This window comes from Pinus tabuliformis, chromosome Q (assembly GCF_031772625.1).
Source record: "Pinus tabuliformis cultivar Carrire ecotype Pingquan chromosome Q, CPIR1, whole genome shotgun sequence".
Lineage (NCBI taxonomy): Eukaryota > Viridiplantae > Streptophyta > Pinopsida > Pinales > Pinaceae > Pinus > Pinus tabuliformis.
The window spans coordinates 47,643,104-47,664,530 of NC_142296.1; the positions used below are offsets into that span (position 1 = coordinate 47,643,104).

The 21,427-nt window shown below is 37.0% G+C and overlaps 1 protein-coding gene across 1 annotated transcript; it reads right to left on the reverse strand.

The window, feature by feature from the left end:
* Positions 1-5,099: 5,099 nt before the first annotated feature.
* LOC149218237 (vacuolar iron transporter homolog 4-like) lies at positions 5,100-6,605 on the reverse strand. The gene has a single exon (XM_089382368.1). It carries the CDS (start codon positions 6,149-6,151, stop codon positions 5,402-5,404), a length of 750 nt encoding a protein of 249 aa, XP_089238494.1. The 5' UTR covers positions 6,152-6,605; the 3' UTR covers positions 5,100-5,401.
* Between the last annotated feature and the right edge of the window lie 14,822 nt (positions 6,606-21,427).

The window sequence follows — 21,427 nt, forward strand, 5'->3', positions numbered from 1 at the left end:
AAAGTTTTGTCCATCTATATGCCTATTGTGAGTTATTATGTTTTTCGATTTATGAATGCTTGAATACACAGCTAACCATTCACAGATTCTTGAAAACAAATAATTCCTTACGTTTCTAGAGGGAAAGAACCAGCATATACAGCGAGACCAAAGAGCAGACTCAATACAAGGGTTTGAAATTCGTTGAAGCAGATAACGGAAGTAAACCGGGACTTCATACAGGCCAAACACCTACAGGCCGAGTGACAGTTTCCACATTATAATTCAAGAGACAACCATATTACATTGCCAACAAAGTTACAGGGTTCGTATAAAATTATACATTATACTTCAGGCAAACCGAAGGCGCATGACAACAGTTCTAACCACGAAATTCCGAGAAAACAAACAACGTATATAATCAGGTAATTCAAATCCAATATCATTACATTTTTCCGGAAGACTTTCTTGCCAAGTATTGCAAAGTCCAGCATATTTAAATTACACAACATAACTTTAACACTGAAACCATGTGCGCTCAAACCCCGAAATATAAACCCTAGGCGAGGGTTTCAAACATAATATTTATACACGGCGTAGACACACAGACCCTAAATAGTAAACCCTAGGTGAGGGTTTAGGAAAGAGCCGCAATTACAAACAAGGAATTTCAATCAATATACGGTGGAAACTAGAGTTCCGACGAAACAGAGCATCACTCATAGTGAGCATTTGACAAACCCTTCCCACTCGAAGAACATAGTTAAAAAAGACCAAGACGAAGAACTAACTGAAGTTAGAAGAGGCAGAGCCTACCAGACAAAACCGAGGTGTGTGACACCAAACCCTCCAACAGCAAACCCTAACACCTGCACAGCTGAGAATACACAGGTGTTAGCGATATATTGCAATAGAAGTGGAATTATAGAGCTGGAAAGAAAAACTAAACCGTTAAGAATGCCAACAGATACCTGAGGGTTCGCAGTGAGGCCAGAGACCAGCGTTCCAGTGACAGCGCCAACGGACTGAGGAGAAGAAGGAGCAATCCAGGTCAGGAACCACAGAAGGAGGCTCATAAGTTGAAAAACAGAAAAGGATAGATTACATGTGCGCGCCGGAGACGGAAGAAAGCCATCGAGCCGAAGAAAGCCATCGAGCCGAGCCTGAAAGTAAATATACGTTAAGTTGCCAAACCAGATGAGAAATATCAGTGCATGAGTTAACATACAACAGCCTGAAAGCCCACGGTAGAAAGAAACCAAACACAACAGAGGTCTTACCCAAGCAACTACAGGACGAATCACAACCAGCTACGAACCAAGGAAGAAGGACTAATACAGTCATAGCAATGAGCCACCAGAAGCATAACCAGGACCTGCAACATAGCTGCCCACGGAACCTTGCAGAACTCTAAGGAGGAAACCCTCGACAAACAAAAACAAATGATCGAGAATACCAACGAGTGAAGGGAACAAGCAAAGAGTTGAGCGGGAAGCGCAAACATCTAGGCAAGTACCTTACATTATTACACAATTAAATGCACATCAACCGAAATCCAAAATATCTGAATTGCTTTGTTGCCATTACCGTGTGATTAAATCAACCAAATAAACATTATCAATCATTCCCTTTACGACGAGTGTATAAAGTGTTGGGCTGGTCCCATCATAATATAATAATTATTATATTATTATATTATTTTAATAATATAATGACAATCTAACTATTCTTATTATTAATTAATATATATTAGGAGTTTATATTATTATTATAATATTTATATAATAATATATATATATATATATATATATATATATATATATATATATATATATATATATATAATCTCATTGTTAAGATTTATATAGTTATTAATAATCCTAAATAGTTGGTGTTCAAAAAAATACCCATAATATTTATTAATGTCTTTGATATAAGCCTATCGGCGTATATCAAACACATTGGAAAATGTGGTTGTATATATGTTTCATATACGCCTATCGGCGTTTATCAATCACATTGGTTTATGTGGTTGTGCTAGTTTTAAATAAAATAAAATATTACTCTACAAAATAGCAATAATATGTTTTTTTTTTTTTAAATAAAATAAAATATTTATCTACAAAATAAATATAATATTTGTTTTTTTTTAATTACAATTGGGAAGTTTTATATTCATATCAAAAATATGGTGGAAATTCATTACAAGAGAGTAAAAAGGCTTTCCACTTTAAAAGACAATTACAATTCTTTCAAAATGAATATGATAATTCTTTTTCAATATATTATGGTTCAAAAAAGAAAATGACAAGTCTTTTTCAATATATAAATCTTAAGATCGACAATTCTTTTTCAATATATTATGAGACAAAAAAGAAGATGACAATTTTTTTCCGAAATATAAATCTTTTTAATATAAGACAATAATTCTTTCCAATATATTATGGTTCAATCCCTGATCAGGGTGCGAGATAGATAATGGATCTCCTCGGGATCCACGTCATGGGTACATTGGTTGATGAAGGGGTCGGAGGGTGGCTCACCCCAAGCCCTCCCATGCTTGGTTATCAAGGCTGGGTGGGAGCGTGCATACTACTTCTTAATGGCAATGTGACGAACTAGAGTGAAATATCCCTCCAGGTGGTAAGGGCTCACAACTCTAAGTGTTTAACCATTTCGCGCTTGGTGTTAGTAATTAGTGGTGGTCGAAGGCTCCTCAATAGCATGCTCTCATTTGGAAGGAAAGCTCTATAGGTTAGTCTCTTAGACGTAGTTGGTCTCCTCAGTTTAATGTCACCATCCACCAGGTATGTAATTGTCTTTACTCCTCCTCATCGGTCGTGGTCTGCAACTTATTCTACTGTCTCTCGGATCTTAAGAGGCAAGTTTTATAATATGGTATTTGCAAGGAAATGGAACCAGTGTCCGAAAAATTGGAAAGTTATGTTGTTTTGTCCTTTGTGTTGTATATTTTTTATGTGACTGTATTTGTTCTCTTTGGCATTTTATCATCTCGCATGGGAATGTATTATATTTTTCTGGTTTGGAGTTATCTAGTTGGTGCATGTATGTTTGTCAGTGTTGGATATTTCATTGAAGTGTTGGTTCTAAGAATGGGAAGGATTCTGAACCTCTTGAGTTTGATTCATTGCATCTTTCTTTTGCGTTTTACTGAAATTGGGTGCAGGGAGTTGGTCTTTGGTGACTTCTTCCTTGGGCGGTAGGCTCGCCCTGGCTTGCCTCTGTGTATGGTCTCAATTGGGCTCGGGGAGTCGAAATATGGTAGCTTATGTCGAGGTTGGAAGCCTTACTCTACCTACAGCTTTTTTGACGGGATCGAGCCTAACGTAAGATACACATTGCCTCTATGTTGTGTTACTGTGTTAGGTCCTCATGGCCATTGTAGTTGCCCCGACACCAAGTGGACAAGTTGCCCCAGGTTCATGGTTCGTCTAGTGGGTATCAAGGCTTTCGTTGTTTCTGTTGTTTAGATGGAAATCCTTATGGCTCGTCAACCCCTGGTGCTAATTATTTGGACAGAGGTGACCGCGGGCAGGGAAAGCAAATGGGGAAGCGAGGAGACAATAGCCCAGCCCTAACCCATCAGCCGCGAGGTCATGGCCGTAAGCTAGTTGCTCAACTCATCCACGATGCAGCCCATACCTATCAAATAGGTACTCCAACTCATGCACGACAATTAATTTTAAATTGGGAAGCTAAATTGAACGAGTGGGTAGAAGTAGAATTTTAGGTGGAAGATTGGCGCGACTTAGTTCCTGATCTGAGGCATTCTAGAGGCCACACCACCTAGTACAAGCAAACTGTTCAACTCTATTGGTTGATGGAAAGCATTGTGACCAAGTCTATGATGAACTCTCCAAATGCCTATGTTAAATATGATCCAGGTCTCCAGGAAATTCAGAAAGAATTTCAGCTTATACAGTTCCAAATCCAACAGCAAAATGTTCGTCTCAGCCGCACTGAAAAACACATTCTGTGTTTTCCTCAATCTAAATTACTCAGTTCAAGTGCAAAGGACCCAGCTCCTGTAGAGTCCTCTGATGATTAGTAGTATGCTTGTCTATTGTTGCACTCATTTTTGTTTAATTTTCTATGATGTATATGTCAGCCAGTGTTAAAGTTACATTGGTAAGTTAAATGAGGCTGATTGTTTGTTTCCAATAAATAAGGTTGAAAGAAATGATTCTTGTAACCAATGGAATAGATTTTGTGATAGAAAACAGATTAAACAATGCTAAAGATCTCGAACCTAATTTTCCAAATCCAAAATGCTACAAACTTGGTTGAGCAACGAATTCCAGACAAATGCGTTTATCATTAGTTTTTGAAACCTAAAAACAAGAATGAATCTAGATGAAATTGCATTAATATAAATCTTTTCGAATTAACTTTTGAGATCATTAATCATAGTTTTATGCTTTTCTATCATTTATTGGCTCCAACAAAGCTATGACTAATTCATTGGTCTTTGATAATTTTATGTTAACCTACTTTACAATAAAGTAAAATGACAATATATATATATATATATATATATATATATATATATATATATATATAATTTTAATTATTTTATTAAAAAATAATTTTATATATATAATTAATTTTATTACTATATTTTAATAGAAATATTAAAAAATTTAAAATATATATATATTATATTTTATTGCTTAAAAAAAGTTGAAAATAGAAAACACTATGGAGAGTTTAAAGAGCTTGCCAGCCTTATCGCATTAAAAATAATAAACATAAAAAATATTTTTCCTGGTTAATATTGACCATCATCATATGCAAATATAATTTATTTTTTTAAACTCTTAAATAAATATTAACCATCATTATAAATATAAATATAATTTTATGTAAAAAAATCCCAAATAAATATTAAGCATCATCATATATAATATATAAATATAATTTTATGATTTAAATTAGGTTATGTTTTTCAACTGCCCTGAGAGTGAATTCGAGGATAATGGAATTGCATCAACCTTTTCTAACCAAAAGGATTGAACGCTTACGCACCATAGTTTGGTTTGTAACTGCAAGTCATTTGGAAAGGCAAAGTGTCGTGCTTATTTCTGGGTGAAGAATAAACGTGAAGGAACAATGACAAGTACGTGATTCCAAAAACAAGGGTTAACAGCAGAGAATAGTACATAAATCCCGTGGATGGGCCGCCATTAATTTGCAGATTACAACTCCTTTATATTCATCGGATTCAGAAGACAGTACAACAAGTAGATGTGTTATTGAAGACGAAGAAACAAGACGAGGAGATCAGCAGAATGTGATATGTTTGTTACGCAGTCAAACTCGACCATCCGACGTTGCATGGACGATGACTACACACAGACATTTACATAATAATATACAGGAAATTCATTTATTCATACTGATACTAAATTCCGACGGAACCAAAGAGCCTGAGCATACCATAGGTGATGAGCATGGCAACCCATCCACCGAGCAGAACCCTTACAGAGGCTTTCACAATGCCGGGGGATTTCCCAACATAAGCCCCCACGGCTCCAAAGCCCGCCAGCGTCACAGAGGATGCGCCCACCAAGACACCCATTCTCACCCAGTGAGCTTTTATGAAAGCCGCCGACAGCAACGGCACAAGCGCTCCAACAGTGAACGCCATGGCCGACGCGGAAGCCGCCTGTATAGGGTTTGGCAGCTTTTTCTTGTTGTTGTTGTTCTCTGCTTCCATTATTTCTTTATTATTTTCTCTCTTGATTTGAGAGAGCTCAACGTCTAATTGAGAATACACCGAAACAAATTCCCCGATGGCCATGCTACAGGCGCCTGCAACCAGACCCGAGAGCCCAGAAAGCAGCATGGCCTTGGCATCTGCCTTCACTGCACCCACTCCCATCATCAACGAGGCGGTTGAGACGAGGCCATCGTTGGCTCCCAGCAGAGCTGCACGAAGCCATTGACCTCTGTGACTGTAATCATCTACAACTTCGATCTCAAGATCAAGATCCTCCTCCCGGACAGCAACTTTTGATGTGACAGCTGCTGCTCCGGCCATATCGATCACGCTCACGTCCGACTTTGCTGCTACTTTCCCTTTTATATTCTTGCAGACTGAGCTTTCAACCGGATGAGAGGAACTGGTAGTGCTGATCAACGCCATTGCCATTTTATAACTATACAGCAGAGCCGATGGAGCTAATCACACAGCTTATACTGCAGGGTGCACTTATATGGTGGTGCTCGTACTCACAGAGTGGTAAAGAAAATATCAGCACAACAGTACTGTGACATGATATATAATTGTACTAGAGAATGGATAAGCATGTGTTGCAGAGTAGTTAAGCACTTCACTTCTTTTCGCTTCACTATCTAGTGACTGAATAGTTGTTGTAATGGACTGATTGGGCCATGGGGAGGCGGGCTTGGGGCAGTAAGTACGCACAGATTTTATATAGCCATGGATTAATTACAGTTAGGGCAATGAAGATCTGCATATAATAAATTCAATCAAAGGCTGAAACAAAGAGATCTATGAGGAAATAAATAGCATTAAGAGAAAGGAACCTGGCCGGCGTGTTGGAATCAGGGGAGGCGAATGGGTGAAGCGCGTGGCTTCCACACGCAGGGAGGAAGGTATTTATATGCGATTTGGGAGGGGGTAGGGTTAATAGGGTCTGCGCACCATTTGTGTGAGTGACGGCCACTGGAATAAATTAAGTTAGGGGACTTGTCTTTTCCCGTGAAAGGCTCCGCCTCCACGTCCTCGGGCATTGGTTCAGTGGCTTTCGCTACCATCCTGTCATCAACAGATGTTGAAAAATGATAACTGGTGGGCACTTATGGCGTGTGGAATGTGCGTGTCGACTGGGCCGTTTTTTAATTCTTCTTGTGGATAACCAGCAGGAAATGACACGTCTACTTTTTAGGAGAGAAATTGCTGGGTAGTTGCTGCGTTCCACGCGGTCGGTGCCGTGGGGTCATCCATCAATTGCGTGTGGATTCATTTGTGCGATAGATTGAGAGGTGCATTGCCAATCTGGTCAAAAAAATTAGATTAAATTAATCATTTTTTAAATAAACAAAATTAATACTGTAATTTTTTGTTTTTTTTGGTGGTGTCTTTTCTCCCACTGTGAAATTCACCCCACCCGTTTGGAGTAACCAGGATGCATAGAATATTCACTTTAACGCAATCATATCAAATTAGAATGTGATTTAATTTAATAGACAAAACCTCTATAAAAAAATATTTAAAAGTGATTTAGAGATTCCTAATACCTAAATTCTAAATTGACAATTTCTTTAAGATAAGTTTTCAAAATGCATTTAGAGAAATTCGTCTTTACCCGGATTGTAAATAATAATAAAAAAGACAATTTAACTATTTCAAAGTTCTAGATAAAAGAGGTAATAATATCCCAACGATCTTTATTGATAAAAGAGGTAATAATATCTCAACGATCTTTATTGATAACAAAAAAAGGACAATTTAACTCTTTTAGAGCTTTTTGATGATGATGATGGTGGTGGTGGTGGTTAACGTCCACTCAGACCAAATTGGTCTATCGACCTATAATTTCCTTAGTTTTTAATTATTTGGCTCCTCGTCTTTCTTGGCGAGATTGGTGTTGTAGATTTCTTTTTTTTCTCTACAGTCTTCCAACTTCCTTTATCTTGCATCTCCTTCATCTCTTCTGGTTCTTGGGACATTGGTGTCTTAGCTTTGCGATCTATTGTGTTCGTCCTTTTGAAGATAGTCGGAGAAGAAGTTTGGTCTAGGAGATCTACTTCGCTGTTAAATGAAGATTTATTTTGTGCGGTATTTGAATCCTCATAACTATTGATTTGTTGGGCGAGGCTTTCTCCTTGCTTGTCTTGAGAGTTGTTTCTTTCTTGCCCGATTTCTTGTGATTCAGAGTTTTCTCTAGAGTATTCTTCTTTGATGACAATGTAGTGTTCTTTTTGTGCTCTTTCCCACCATGTAGATATGTGGTGGTTTTTTCTAGCAGAATTTTTTGGGAGGCTTTTGGGCAATTTTTGGCTGGATGGCCTGTCTCAAAGTAGGATCGACATCTGAAAATGACACTTTCATAATCGAGTTTCTGGTTCCACACATAGTCTTTACTTGTTAGGTTTATTTCAGCTGGGAATCCGGCGCTGAAGACCATTTCCACACAAATGCGTGCATAGGTGGTTCTGGCATATTCCTCTGTTTCTGGGCACCTGTAGTAAAATTTCCCAATTGCATTTCCAATGGCTTTTAGCGAGGAGAGATTCCAGAGATGCAAGGGTAGGTTTGGCAATCTCACCCAAAATGGTGCTGAGGTTATGACTACTGTAGAGGGATCGAATGATGGGTTCCATGGCTTCATGAATAGGCCTGATTTTTCCCAAAACCAAGGGCCGGATTCTAGAATACAGTGTCTGCTTTCAGGACTTTCAAAATCTACTATAAAGAAACCCCAGCAAAGGGGTAGATATTAATTTCATCAAAAATGACATGCTTCCACACCTCCGAGATCCAATTGTGGAGAGCTGTCAGCTGCAGCCAAAAACCATTGAACCGGCAAATTAGGGCACTTTCGAAAAACATCAAAGCCTCATCGAGTGAGGCTGGACCACCTGGACAGTGGGAGTTGGGGCTTCACTGACGATATGGGCAGGAGCTTGCCCTCCAAAATCGGATGAGCCAGCAGCGATTCTCGCGAAGCTGGAAGCCATATTTTACTTGCCCGTAGAACCCAGTCGCAGAGAAATATATATGGATAATGATTTATTTTTAACTTACATTTTTCTAGTACTATCTAGATGCATAAAAGTGGTAATAATATTCTATTGTTTTTTGTTAATAATAGAAAAAGACAATTTAACTATTTTAGAGTTTTATAAATGGATAATGATTTGTATATATGTCGACAAGCTTGACGAGCGGTTAAATTCGCAAAGGGGTGATGGTATCTATTTGGGCAAGTTTGTTATAAGGCTTCTTTTGTATGCACATGACCTTATTTTGACTTGAGGAATGGTTAAATTCGCAAAGGGGTAATGGTATCTATCTGGGCAAGTTTGTTATAAGGCTTCTTTTGTATGCACATGACCTTATTTTGATTGCTAAATTGGCTCTTGGTTTGCAAGAGCACTTACTATCCCTTGAGCATTTTTGTAGAAGTGTGGGGATGCACATTTTTTTAGAAATGTGGGGATGCACGTCAATATCAGCAAAACAAAAGTAGTGGTTTCTCTAAAAAAAGAAATCATAACTAGCATAAGTTCTACTTTGAAGGCGGCATTTTGGAAGAAGTTGCCGATTATAAATACCTCGGAATTGACTTCAACAAAAATAAGTTGGGATGGTTGTAGAAAGAAAAGAACTTTGGGGGGTTGGAAAGCATTTTATGTTTTTCAAAATAGGTGTAGAGAAGCAGATTTATGAGACTAGAAAGCCACTCAAACTCTTTTTGGGCTTCTAGTGATTCTAGTGATTCTCTATGGTTGTGAACTATGGGCTAGCAATACATCCGACATGCAGCGAAAACAAATTGAGAAAATTCAAAAGTGTTCGATTACAAACAAATTCAGGATTAAAAGTGCAGTTCCTTATGCTATCTTGTTATGTGAAACAGGGGCTTCTCCTATTGAAGCAATTGCTATGGTATGAATCATAATGTATTTAAAAAAAATTGAGCAAATGGAAGAGGGTAGATGGCCTAAGGTTGTCTTTAATGACATATTGTGCAATAGAAAAAAGACTTGGATGCAGCAAAATAACAAATGGTTTAGTAAATGGGGTATTTGTTTGAACACGTGTCCCATAAACAACAAAGAGATAAAAGCTTTTGTTATGGATAAGTTCCACAAGGGTACTTGGGATAAGGAGCTAGGAAGAAAGAAAAAGTACCATATTGAAGTGTTTAATCTCGTTCATGGTCATCAACCAAAAACATACATAGAGGTCGATATCTCTTGGAGAGCCAAAATTTTTATTGCTCGGTTAAGGACTAATTATCATCGACTTTGTTGTGAAACAGGGCACTTGAAAAGGCCAAAAAAAGTGTGGGAGGAAAGAGTATGCATTTTTTTTTCTTCCGGAAAAGTGGAAACAAAAAAACATTTCATTTTAGAATGTGAGGCCTTCAAAGACAACAGGGAAAGATATGTAGATGTGTTGGCAGCTAGCTCTTGGGATAATCTATTTAGTGAGGGGTTGTTGTGAGGCTTCACAAAAAAAGGGCCAAATACATCAAGCAGATGAAGAAATAATCAGTCCTATAGGCTATCTTTAGCCTCATGGATGTTAAAAGAATTTTCTTTCTTTCTTTCTTTCCCAATTAGGCTTACAAAAATTGATGTTAAAAAGAAAAACATATGCATGTTAGTACTACTTCAACAACTCAAAAATATTGTGGTCCTCTTCTTCAATATTTATTCTTCTTTTGTCTCTACATGTACTTTAGCTAAATTATTGTTTGAACTTTTATGCCAACTTCTTTAAAATAAAAGATAAAAATATATTTGTTTCGTTCATCTCCTATTCCACTACCACAACTACCTCAACAACTCAAAAATAACATATTTGTTTCTTTCATCTCCTATTCCACTACCACAACTACTTCAACAACTCAAAAATAACATCTTTGTTTCTTTCATCTCATATTCCACTACCACAATACTTCAACAACTTAAATGGTTGCCTTCCCTTTTTAATATTCCTTCACATGTTGTAGTTAGGATATATTTTTCATACCCATTTTCATCTCCATCATACTTGAGTTTTGCAAGCCACTACCTCACAACCTTATTTATGTCTTCAACAACTTTCATTGTTGGGTTTTGCTTGCATTTTGTTACTGTTATAAATGCACTTTCATTTTCATCTTCATTTTTAATTTCATCTTCTACATGGGTATACAATGGGATTTGCTTTCTTCACCATACTCATGATCACATTTCATACATGCATAAACAGCCACCTTTTTTCTTCCAAAATTTCAATAAACTTCTCAGTGTAGTGTTTAGGATAACTGCGATCTCAATGTCTTCTTTATCTTTCTCAACTTCAAACCACTTCTCCAATTATTTTTGTAATATCAAAATCTTCTATTTCTACTATTACAATAGTCATGTTATCAACAACTGCACTACTTTGTAACTCAACATGTTGTTGATCGATGTTGCTCTATCTCAAGCTTCTTTGAACATTTTTGTTGCTACAATTTTGGGAAGAATACGTTCTCATCCAATCCTTGTTGATTAAGGAACAAAGCTATTGCATCACCTTTGTTGTTTGCTATGAGTTGATCTTTTCAATCTTGAACCATGTCCTCATAGGCTACTTGATTTGTGGGTTCTTCAAACCCATTATCTCATAAATCTTTTGCATGTAGACTAGTTCTCATCTTAATGACCCAAAAATCATTATTTTCACCAAAGAAACTAGGAGGACCCAAAAATCATTATTTTCACCAAAGAAACTAGAGACGTGGCAAAAAAATTATGTTAATAACTCCAAACTTAGTCAAATTAATTACGTAATATCAATCCCTTGGCTTGTTTTCTTTCTTCCTTACTTGAAGATTGACAAAGTAACTTTTACCCATTACTCTTTCTGCCCAAGTTATCTCACCAAATATACTCAGATGCAATATGTGATGGCATATTGTACTATGTTTGGGACAAGTGTAATGATAGTGAATACGCTCACAAAAATCAAAATGAAAAGCATTCCACATAGCAACTCCTCAAATGTGAGGATCCCATCCAACCCTAGATTTGGTCGGGTTTAATTTTGGAGTTATCCACATGGATTATTTTTCCCCACTCTCTTAGTTTCTATGGTGAAAACTATGATCTTTGGACCATTAAGATTAAAATTAGACTACATGTAGAAGATTTATGGGATATTAAGTTGAATGAATTTGAGAACCTCCTAATTTAGGTAGCGTATGAGGCCATGATTCAAGATTAGGCCATAATTCAAGATTAGAAAGATCAACTCATAGCAAACAAGAAAGACAATGTAATTGTCTCTCATTCAACAACACTCACATGAGAGCATTTTTCTCAAAAGTGCAGCAAAAACTAGGTCCAAAGAAGCTAAGAATATTATGTAAATGGCATAAAATGAAAAGAGGATGAAAGATGGATAAACACCAATGAGCATCAAGTTAACTCACAAAATATTGTAGTCATTGATCAAGTAACTATATAATAAAAGTAGAAGATTTTGATATTCCAAAAATAATTAGAAAACTAGCCTCCTTTAATACCACTCTATTATAAAGAGTAATAAATTACACACCAAAAAAATTATAATTATGATCAATACCACTCTTTTGTAAAGAATAACAAATTACAAACTAAAAAAAACTATAATTATAATAAATACAAAATAAACACACACAAATTGCATACTAAATTATAACTCACAAAAATGAATACTTCAATTGCTTTATTAAAAAAACAAAAAATAAAAAAACACATCAAAAATCTAAAAAATCTTCCTAAAACCTAATCTGTAAATAATAAACAAAGATAACACACAAATTGCATAGTAAACTATAATTCACAAAAATGATTACTTCAATTACTTCATTTAAAAAAACAAAACTCAAAAAACATGAAAATTTTAGAAAATCTTTCTAAAACCTAATTTGCCAATAATAAACGGAGTTGTCTATAATGCGACTTTTTGGAGATTCCAGTGACGGAATCCTGCGGAAGAAATTGAGGTTAAATCTTGATTTGTTGCAGTTAAAATGGTTTTTTAACTGTATATTTGGATTCAGCACCCTGAAAACCGTGGGACTCTTTGATTGTGCAGAAACTATCTATCAAACTTGCGATTCCAATAAATTGCTGCCGAATTTTGACCAAAAAAACATCCAAAAAATCACATTATAGACAACTACATAATAAACCAAAACCACTCAACTTGTTTAAAGTTTTCCATTTCTCAGATTCTTTTACATGCATCTAACAGATAAATTATATTAATAGGCTGCTAACTTTTGTTGCGGAGGTTGCTTGACATGTGTCTCCCATGTTATTAGAAATTGCACCAAATCGACAACGCGATACGATAGAAAGCTGTTCAAGGCTTTCGGGCAGCAATCTTTTAATTTTAGTTTCGCAACAACCTTGTAACAGAAATATATTTTTAGCATCGTTTCTCGCAGCAATCTTTTCATTCTGAGATAAAGAACATGTTGTTAGCATTCGAGAATATATCTATCAAGATTCTATGCTAGAATGTAATCACGTAATTTCCATTTTATGCACTATGTGACTAATTCAGATGGATGAAATCAGTCACATTATTTGTGAACACAGCTCGCTCTTTTACTCCACATTACTCGTGAACACTCGCTCTTTTACCCCATGAGATTTCACGGAAGTTGAATTTGCGTAAATATTAGATTCTTCGTATCGGCTTGCCGCCTCCCCACAGGGGTTCTATTCCCTTCGCTGCACGTTTATGGCTGCTCCTGCAGCTATATGTTGCTGATACTTGTTCCAATGCCTCGCAGCAGATATTTGTATTATCTTGCTTCTGTAAAATGTGATTAATCTTACAGTTGTATATAATGTAAAATTTGTATTATCTTGCTTCTGTAAAATGTGATTAATCTTACAGTTATATATAATGTAAATATTGTACTCTGGACTTAATACAAACTTCTAAAAAGACTAGCCTCTCATTTTTAAAATAATATCATAAATCAATAATTAACTTAATTACACCAAATATCATATTATTTTTATCCAATAAACAATATAGAAATGGTTTATTACACCGAATATCATATTATTTTTATCCAATAAACAATATAGAAATGCTGTAAACCAGTTGTTATTATTACTGGTTATTAGTTTATTACAAAGTGTTTAATATTGGTAAGGAATCTCCATCAGACAAACTGTATTTCAAAGTGTTTAATATTTGTTCAGAAATGCTGTAAACCAGTTATTATTATTCTTATACAAAGTGGTTAATATGTGTTCGGAAATGCTGTAAAGCTGTTATTATTATCCTTATTAGACAAACTATATGGAGACGATGTAAACTGGTTATTAGTTTATTACAAAGTGTTTAATATTGGTAAGGAATCTCCATCAGACAAAACTGTATGGAAACGATGTAAACTAGTAATCAGTTTATTACAAAGTGTTTAATATTGGTAAGGAATCTAATAGGCGGCGGGTATTCAATCAGTTTATTACAAAGTGTTTAATACAATCACTTTATTACAAAGTGTTTAATATTGGTAAGGAATCTAATAGGTGGAGGGTATTCAAGGAAGTTTGTTCGGAATTTAATAGGTGGAGAGTACTCAACGAAGTTTGGGAAGAAAGAATTTATATATTTTATAATTTAAGTGGGGTAAAGATAAAATAGTACTTTGTCCTGAAATGTGCAGTCTATCAAAATATTTTTGTTTAATATGAAATAATTTAAAAATAGCATGCAATAGTATTTATTTGAGGAAGATAAGATCCACCAAATTAAAATTATAAATATAAATATAAATAAAGCTGTTATTCTCTTGGTCTCTTAGGCTGTTTGGTTGTGGAGGTCATTAAAATCAATCACAGATCACTGCTCCCAAGGTTTGTCAATGAAGCGTCAGTGAGAACATGTGCTGTTACAACCCCAAATGGCCGTGCCTGCTAGTAGTTAGGGCAACTTCTTATAAGATTCTGAAGTTGCTACAGTTGATCGGAATCCCACGTCGAGTTTGTAAACCAAAACTAAACGGCGAGGAACTGGACATTCCTGGGATGTACGATTCAGTTTTGCTTTAGTGATAGTGCATCCGAATCCGCGGAATGTATTTCCACATTTTAGCGTCATCGAGTTTGTCATCAACGGTCAGAAGCCTGAAGAGCTAAGTAGCCCTTGCAGCTTTTTGGCCGTTGTACTTCCAAAATGACATTTATCAACAAATCAAGCTTACAGTTTTCCAAATGTCAAGCTGGACGTACTGTTTCTGTTCATCTAACTGCCCTTCAAGGACACTTTTTAAAGCCAAAATGCCTGTTAAAGTTATTCAAACACAGAAAGTTACTCCGGGCCCTCCCACACCCGAGCTCAATCATGGCAGACAGAAAGGGACAAGCTTATGTCATTGGATTGAATTCTCTGTAAGTAATATTCCTCCATTGGCGATAATATTCACTAACAATTCTGTCGAATCAGACATGTCTCCACGCCTGCTCATTTTGGTTTTCTTATAAAATTGGACTTATCATATTCAGACTGTGCAGATAGATGTAGCGGCCAATGGTGAGGGTTAGACGTTGGAAAGGACAAGATGGGAAGGTAGGGTGGATCGATCGATGAGTGGGATATTGCGTGCCCGCAAATAAGTCCAATCTATAAATTAGAAACAATAATTGATGAGAGTGCAATCTAAAAAATTCAAACAGGAGTCCAGTGGAAGACTAAAGGTGCATTGATAAAATTAAAAATTATAAAAAAGGCTGATAGACATGCGCACTTCGCGTGGCTATCGCATGCTCACAAACCCCACTGTCTGCTGACTCCTCCCCCACTGCTCTGAGCTCATGTGACCCTGTCTCCATCTCAATCTCACTTACAGTAACCATGAACTATTACCGCATCTCCATATTCACCATGAACTATGACCTCATCTCCAGCTTCACCTGCCGAATAACCATAAACTATCAGTTTATACTAAGGTTAGCCTGTGTTTGTCGCCTTATTAAGATGGAGAATACAATAATATCGACTGTGAATTTCCGAACATTATCATGTAAGGAAACGCATATACGGGAATTAGGTTTTATCATTCCTAAATGTATAACTTTGTTTGGAAAAATGATAGGACTTAACCTGTTTAAATTGTACATCCTTCATGCTCTCGTAGACACTTTCTCCAACTTGGGGGTTCTTTGAACTATTCATGGTGAAGGTGTGATATAACTGAACATATTATCTCAATCATTTTAGACTGATATTTTTTTCTTTATTATAAATTAAAAATTTGGTAACTTTTTAATGTTTGATTTATTAAGCATTAATTTTTTAAGGTTTGATAGATAACGATTTGGCTTCAGTTTGGTTTTAAATCACAAATTTATGTCATGCAAAGAAAGATTTACATATCTCTTCCATAATGGGATGTAATATTAATAATATTTTTAATTAAAACTAATTAATATGTATATTAGTCTATAGTTTTTTATGTGTCAATTCTTTTTGAGCATAGAACCAATTATATATCTTCCTCTTAATTTGATGCAAACTTGAGTGGGCCTTATGAGTATGTGTTGGGTAGAGTTTGTACATGTTGAGTAATTAATATTGGCTCATTGTTGAGTAATTAATATTGGCTCATTGTGATGAGGCTTGAGGGGTAGGCCCCTCCCTAGCAAGTGACCCCCAAAGGGAGTTTCTATGGACGTCTCGGCCCTTGCCAAGTCACAAGTCCCTACTAGTATTGGCTTGTGGGTTGTAGATACTAGATTCAACCAATTTTTATTGTTACCACCCAAAAAAAAAAAAAATCTATCATTCAACTTTAATTTACAGATATAGACATCAATTCTACTATTCCATTTGAATTTCAATATACATAGAGGTCTTCTTGGAAAATAACATGGTTGTTGGCTCTATGAGAGACCTTGGGTCCACAAAAGATGCCCAATGCAAACTTGACATAGTCTAGTGCACATGCATATTCAACCTTCCAAGAGGATGGAGATCTCACCAAAGGAAACTATGATAGTTGCCACAAGATTAAGGTTCAGTATTAATGATTTAGTGGGTTTGTGCACTCAATTACTTATCCTTTAATCACATTCACTTAAGATCATTAAACTAATAATATGCACACCAATTATAACGTATATAGTATCAAGATACATCTCAAATGCAAACATATACATAGAACAATTCTCCATTATATTACCAAAATGAACAAAATAGCGTAACCGATGCACAAAACTCATGGAAGGATGCCCAACTCAAAACTTTCCTCATTACCATTAATGATTGTGAACAATTATTTGCAATAACAATTACAACTCTTATATATATAGGTCACTACAACGATTGCAGAAATTTTCAAAATATATTGAAGGATATATTAATTGCAACCCACTCATACAAAAGGGTTTGTGCCTATAGAGAAATGCACAAGGGTCAAAGATATTGAACACAGGATGAATTAGACATCTCTTTTGCTTATGCATACTCAAGCATTCATGGAATTGCATATTTAAGGCTTATACAATCACATATCTTCTATGGAGTTGAATTATGCCTAAAATCTACTATGTGTCAACATTTAGTCAAAACTAAGCAGCGACACTCTGTAACCACACCCTCCAACTCATCTTTGAGTGGGTCTCACATCTTAAGTTACTAGCAATGTCCATGTCTCCAACATGATAGTTGCTTTTTGTTTCATCTTTTCAATTGTTGTGAAGTAGGATTGTGCTTTCCTCATGAGTTCTCTTATCATATCCCTTAGCTCTTTTTTTTCATCTTGTAGATCATCTCACCTTATTATTATGCATCAAAAGTTTCTTCCACCTTATCATCTAAATCATTTGATGCCATGGCCCCACCATACACCTTCTCATATGTTCTTGTAATCACTTATCTCCTAATGGATTTATTTTCCTCGCTACTACAAGGATATATTCATGCTTTTGGAATTACATCCATAAACTCTAGCATCTCAGTATTAGCCACTCTAAATATATGCTTGAACTTCGATAATCAAAGACTTAACAATGAAATTTTCCTTTTTATGCAAGCTTCTACATTGATGTTGTAACACCCTCCTCCCACACATACCCAAGCTTATTGGTCCACTGGGTTAAATATGTGACGAAGAGTTACTATGATATGATTCAACTCCCTAAGACCAAAAAATTTACAGACCTCCCTCAAGTGCTACAGGACCCCCAAGAGCTAAACAACCACCCCAAGTGTCCAACCCCTGAGTTAACTTAGCTTTTCACTAAACTAAACCCCTAGTCGCTCCCATGACAAGGCCTCCATGTGATTAACACCCTCGAGTCGCTCCCATAAGCCTGCTTCCTAGCGACTGCAGTCTTTTCCAGCAAATTATGTGCCAACGAGCACGAGATCTAAGCCACTTTGTCAAGGCTAGGATCCAGACCTCTGCCCAGAACTTAATGAAACACTCAAAAGTGACAAATAATAAGGAAACAAGGCCTTTAATGGAAAACTTGAACAAGGACTTAGCCTAAATCATCCTAATCGTGATAGTCATTTCGTCAAATACATCATGAACATGTAATGTATAGGTCATAAATACACATATGAACATAAGGGACTCATACTTATCTGAGATTTTTCAAAAAGGTTTGATGCCCTGTCACAATAGATTAAGCATTCATTTACTAATCAAAACATGATGAGAGCCATAACTAAGTGATGAGCCCCAATTTTTGGTACAATTTGGGCTCATTTGGCCTACTTGCTTTGCTCAAACCATTCATCTTTTATTGCTTATGCATTCATTTCTTGGTTTATTCATGTTGTTTGTAGGAAGAAGGGTAGGCATTCTATCTACGTGACTAATACATGATGATTTCAGGTTTTGGCATCAAAAGGGAGCAAAGACCACGAGAAAGGAGACAAGGAGACAGTAAGGTGGCACTGCTGGTTTTTAGGAGAGGATGTCCACAGTCTTGGGGACCTTCCTCGTGATTCCCACCATAGCTCCGAGCTCCAACCAATCTCCCCACCGAGCTTAGAGGCAGCCAACCGTTCTACAGGAACAGCAGTTACAATTGTTCTACAGGATCAGCAGTTTAACCTTCAGTTGGACAGCCGAGCTCCACAAATCAAGGAAACCTGTTGGATTATCGTTTTGCATAAATACTGAGGTCGTAGCCTTTGATGGGAGCTTTTGGAACTTTTGCATTACTCTTGTAATTTCAAAGTACGAGCTACAGCTCGGTGCTGGTTCTTTTTGTAAGCCAGTTTTGGCATGACATCAATTTTTGGTTATGAATAAAGGCAGGCAGATTTTGATTTCATTCTGAGTTTCTAAGGGAGCTATAGCTCTCAGGTTAGGGCCCAACCTGAGAGCAATAGACCTCCTCTGTGTTGTAATGTAATTTGCCTTTCGTTCCAGCACTTCGTTTCTTTACTTTGACATGCAATTCGAATTTACAGTCTGCTGATTTAGTTTTTATGAGATTGAATAGGATTAGTTTATGGTGAATTTGCTTCCAGTTGCTTAGGTCAGAAGAGGATAGTTATAATTCATTGGAGCTCCAGAAAAAGGTTGTTAGAGATCACTGCCATCTCTGCTTAGGGATTGGGGTGCAGTCCATATCAACCACCAAAAAGAAACGCAGTTCTTTTCACGTCCATGCAAGCTGCAACAGTTACTTTAGTCGTAGATCCATCCATGCACTTTGGTCTTGATCATTACTTCTTCATTCCACTTCCATGCACGAGTTTCTTTCACAAATTGCACTGTTGTTCATTGGTTCAAAATAGCACAGTTAACATAGGTTAAAGAGTTCTCGTTTTTGGTAACATTCATAGACAATTTGTTTCATCTACACTGCTCCACACCATTCCATTACCTTCCTCTTCTTGTCAACCACACCTGAAGCCACTCAACCGACTGTTCAGCTCGTTTACCTTCCAGCTCTTTCATTACTCACGTAGCTCCATTTACTTAACCTTTCGTTGATCCCATCCTTCCAGCCATCAACCCACTGCATGCACTCTTTCTCCATCTGACTTCTCTGCTCCTGAGCCATCACCAGTTCCATCTCCATCTCACCTATCCTCCCACACCACTCCATCACTTCACCATCTCCCAAAACTCCCACGGTCGAACATCCTGTAGAATTTCACAGACTTCCTGTAGAACCCCCGAGTTTCCTGTAGGATCCCCTGCAGACTTCCTGTAGAAGCCTGCAAACTCGGTTGCTGAGCATCCGAACGTGGTAGACTTCTGTGGACTGATGCTAGAGACCCTCTGGGACCTCTCCTAGCCATCCTGACCTTGCCCATGCTTTCCTTCCATTTGAACCGCTCCTGCACAGTCAAACCCTAATCAAAAGCATCATCACAATAAATCCAACCACTTAATGAAAAAATACAAAAACATGTCTTTTCAGATGCAAGTAGCTTAGATGCATGTATTTCAGCTCACTGCAAGTAATGGCATCATTGGTAGAAGTTTCATTCACAGTTTTGCATTGTAAGGGCCTAGCTAGTCAAATTAGGGTTTACTAGGGTTTTCATGCTTTGTTGGCTTTCAGTTTCTTTCTGCAAATAGATTAGCCTCCTTTGAGTTAGCTTTCGTCCATCACTCATAAAGCTTCTTCTGTGAGCATATAGAAGTTGGCTTGAGCCCTAGCGGACTTGTGCCAGCTGACCAAGTGACAGCTGCGACAAGAGCTAGTACTTGTGCATACAGCACCGTCGCTTCCAAGTTTGTACGAACTACCGGGTTGATAAAATTAGAGATAGGAAGTTCTAGGAGTTGTAGCATTATTGCTACAATACTGGAGCCCACCATCTTTTTGGCGCCGTTGCCGGGGAAGCGTCAGAGTATTAGTAATTGTTGCTTTTCTTCTACTCTCTTACTCTTGCCTTCTGCTAAGTAGTTTATTTCATTTCCATTCTGCAAAAGTAGCATAGACATTTCCTGCTTTCATAGATTAGCATTTCCTGCTTTCATAGATTAGCATTTCCTTTCTGCAAGCGTAGACTAGCATTTCCATTCTTGCAATTTCATTTGAGCAAAGTAGATTAGTTCTTTCCTGCTTTCAGTTTAATTCTGCATCTTTCATAGTTAGTTGTAGATCAATCTGTTTCAGTTTTGCAGGTACCAAAGGAAAAAAAGCAAAAACAATCAAAAGAAAAAGAAAGTCTTTTCCATTTCATGCCTCGTAGGAACCGAGATAGATCAGGCAAATTCCTACCAAACACCCCCACCACATCACTGAGTCACCCTTCTCTCTTCTTTGGTGACAGTGACCCAGAAGAACCTATAGGTGAACATCCTGAGATATACAAAGATCCTATAGTAGAAGAAGAGTTAGAGACCACTCCATCTGAAGCTATGGCTGACAATAGAAGAGAAGATGAGAGAATAGAAGGTGCCTTCCCCATCCGAGAGACCAATGGAGAGATGAAAATGAAGAACATTAGCCCCTCCGCCTTACCTCACTTCCATGGGCTGACTACTGAGGATCCGGATACCTTCCTGTTTGAGTTTGTTGTCCTTTGTAGAACCTATGACTATACTGAAGATGAGCAAAAGCTGAAACTTTTCCCTTCCACTCTTAAGGATGCAGCATTACGCTGGTTCATGGGCTTACCTGGGAATAGTATCACCACTTGGGCTCAGATGCAGCAAGCTTTCAATACCAAGTACCGGGATTACTGTAGGTCCAAGGAAACAAAGGGGGAAAT

Excerpts from the sequence above, each read along its gene's own strand:
- LOC149218237 (XM_089382368.1), bottom strand. The coding sequence starts at position 6,151 with ATGGCAATGGCGTTGATCAGCACTACCAGTTCCTCTCATCCGGTTGAA.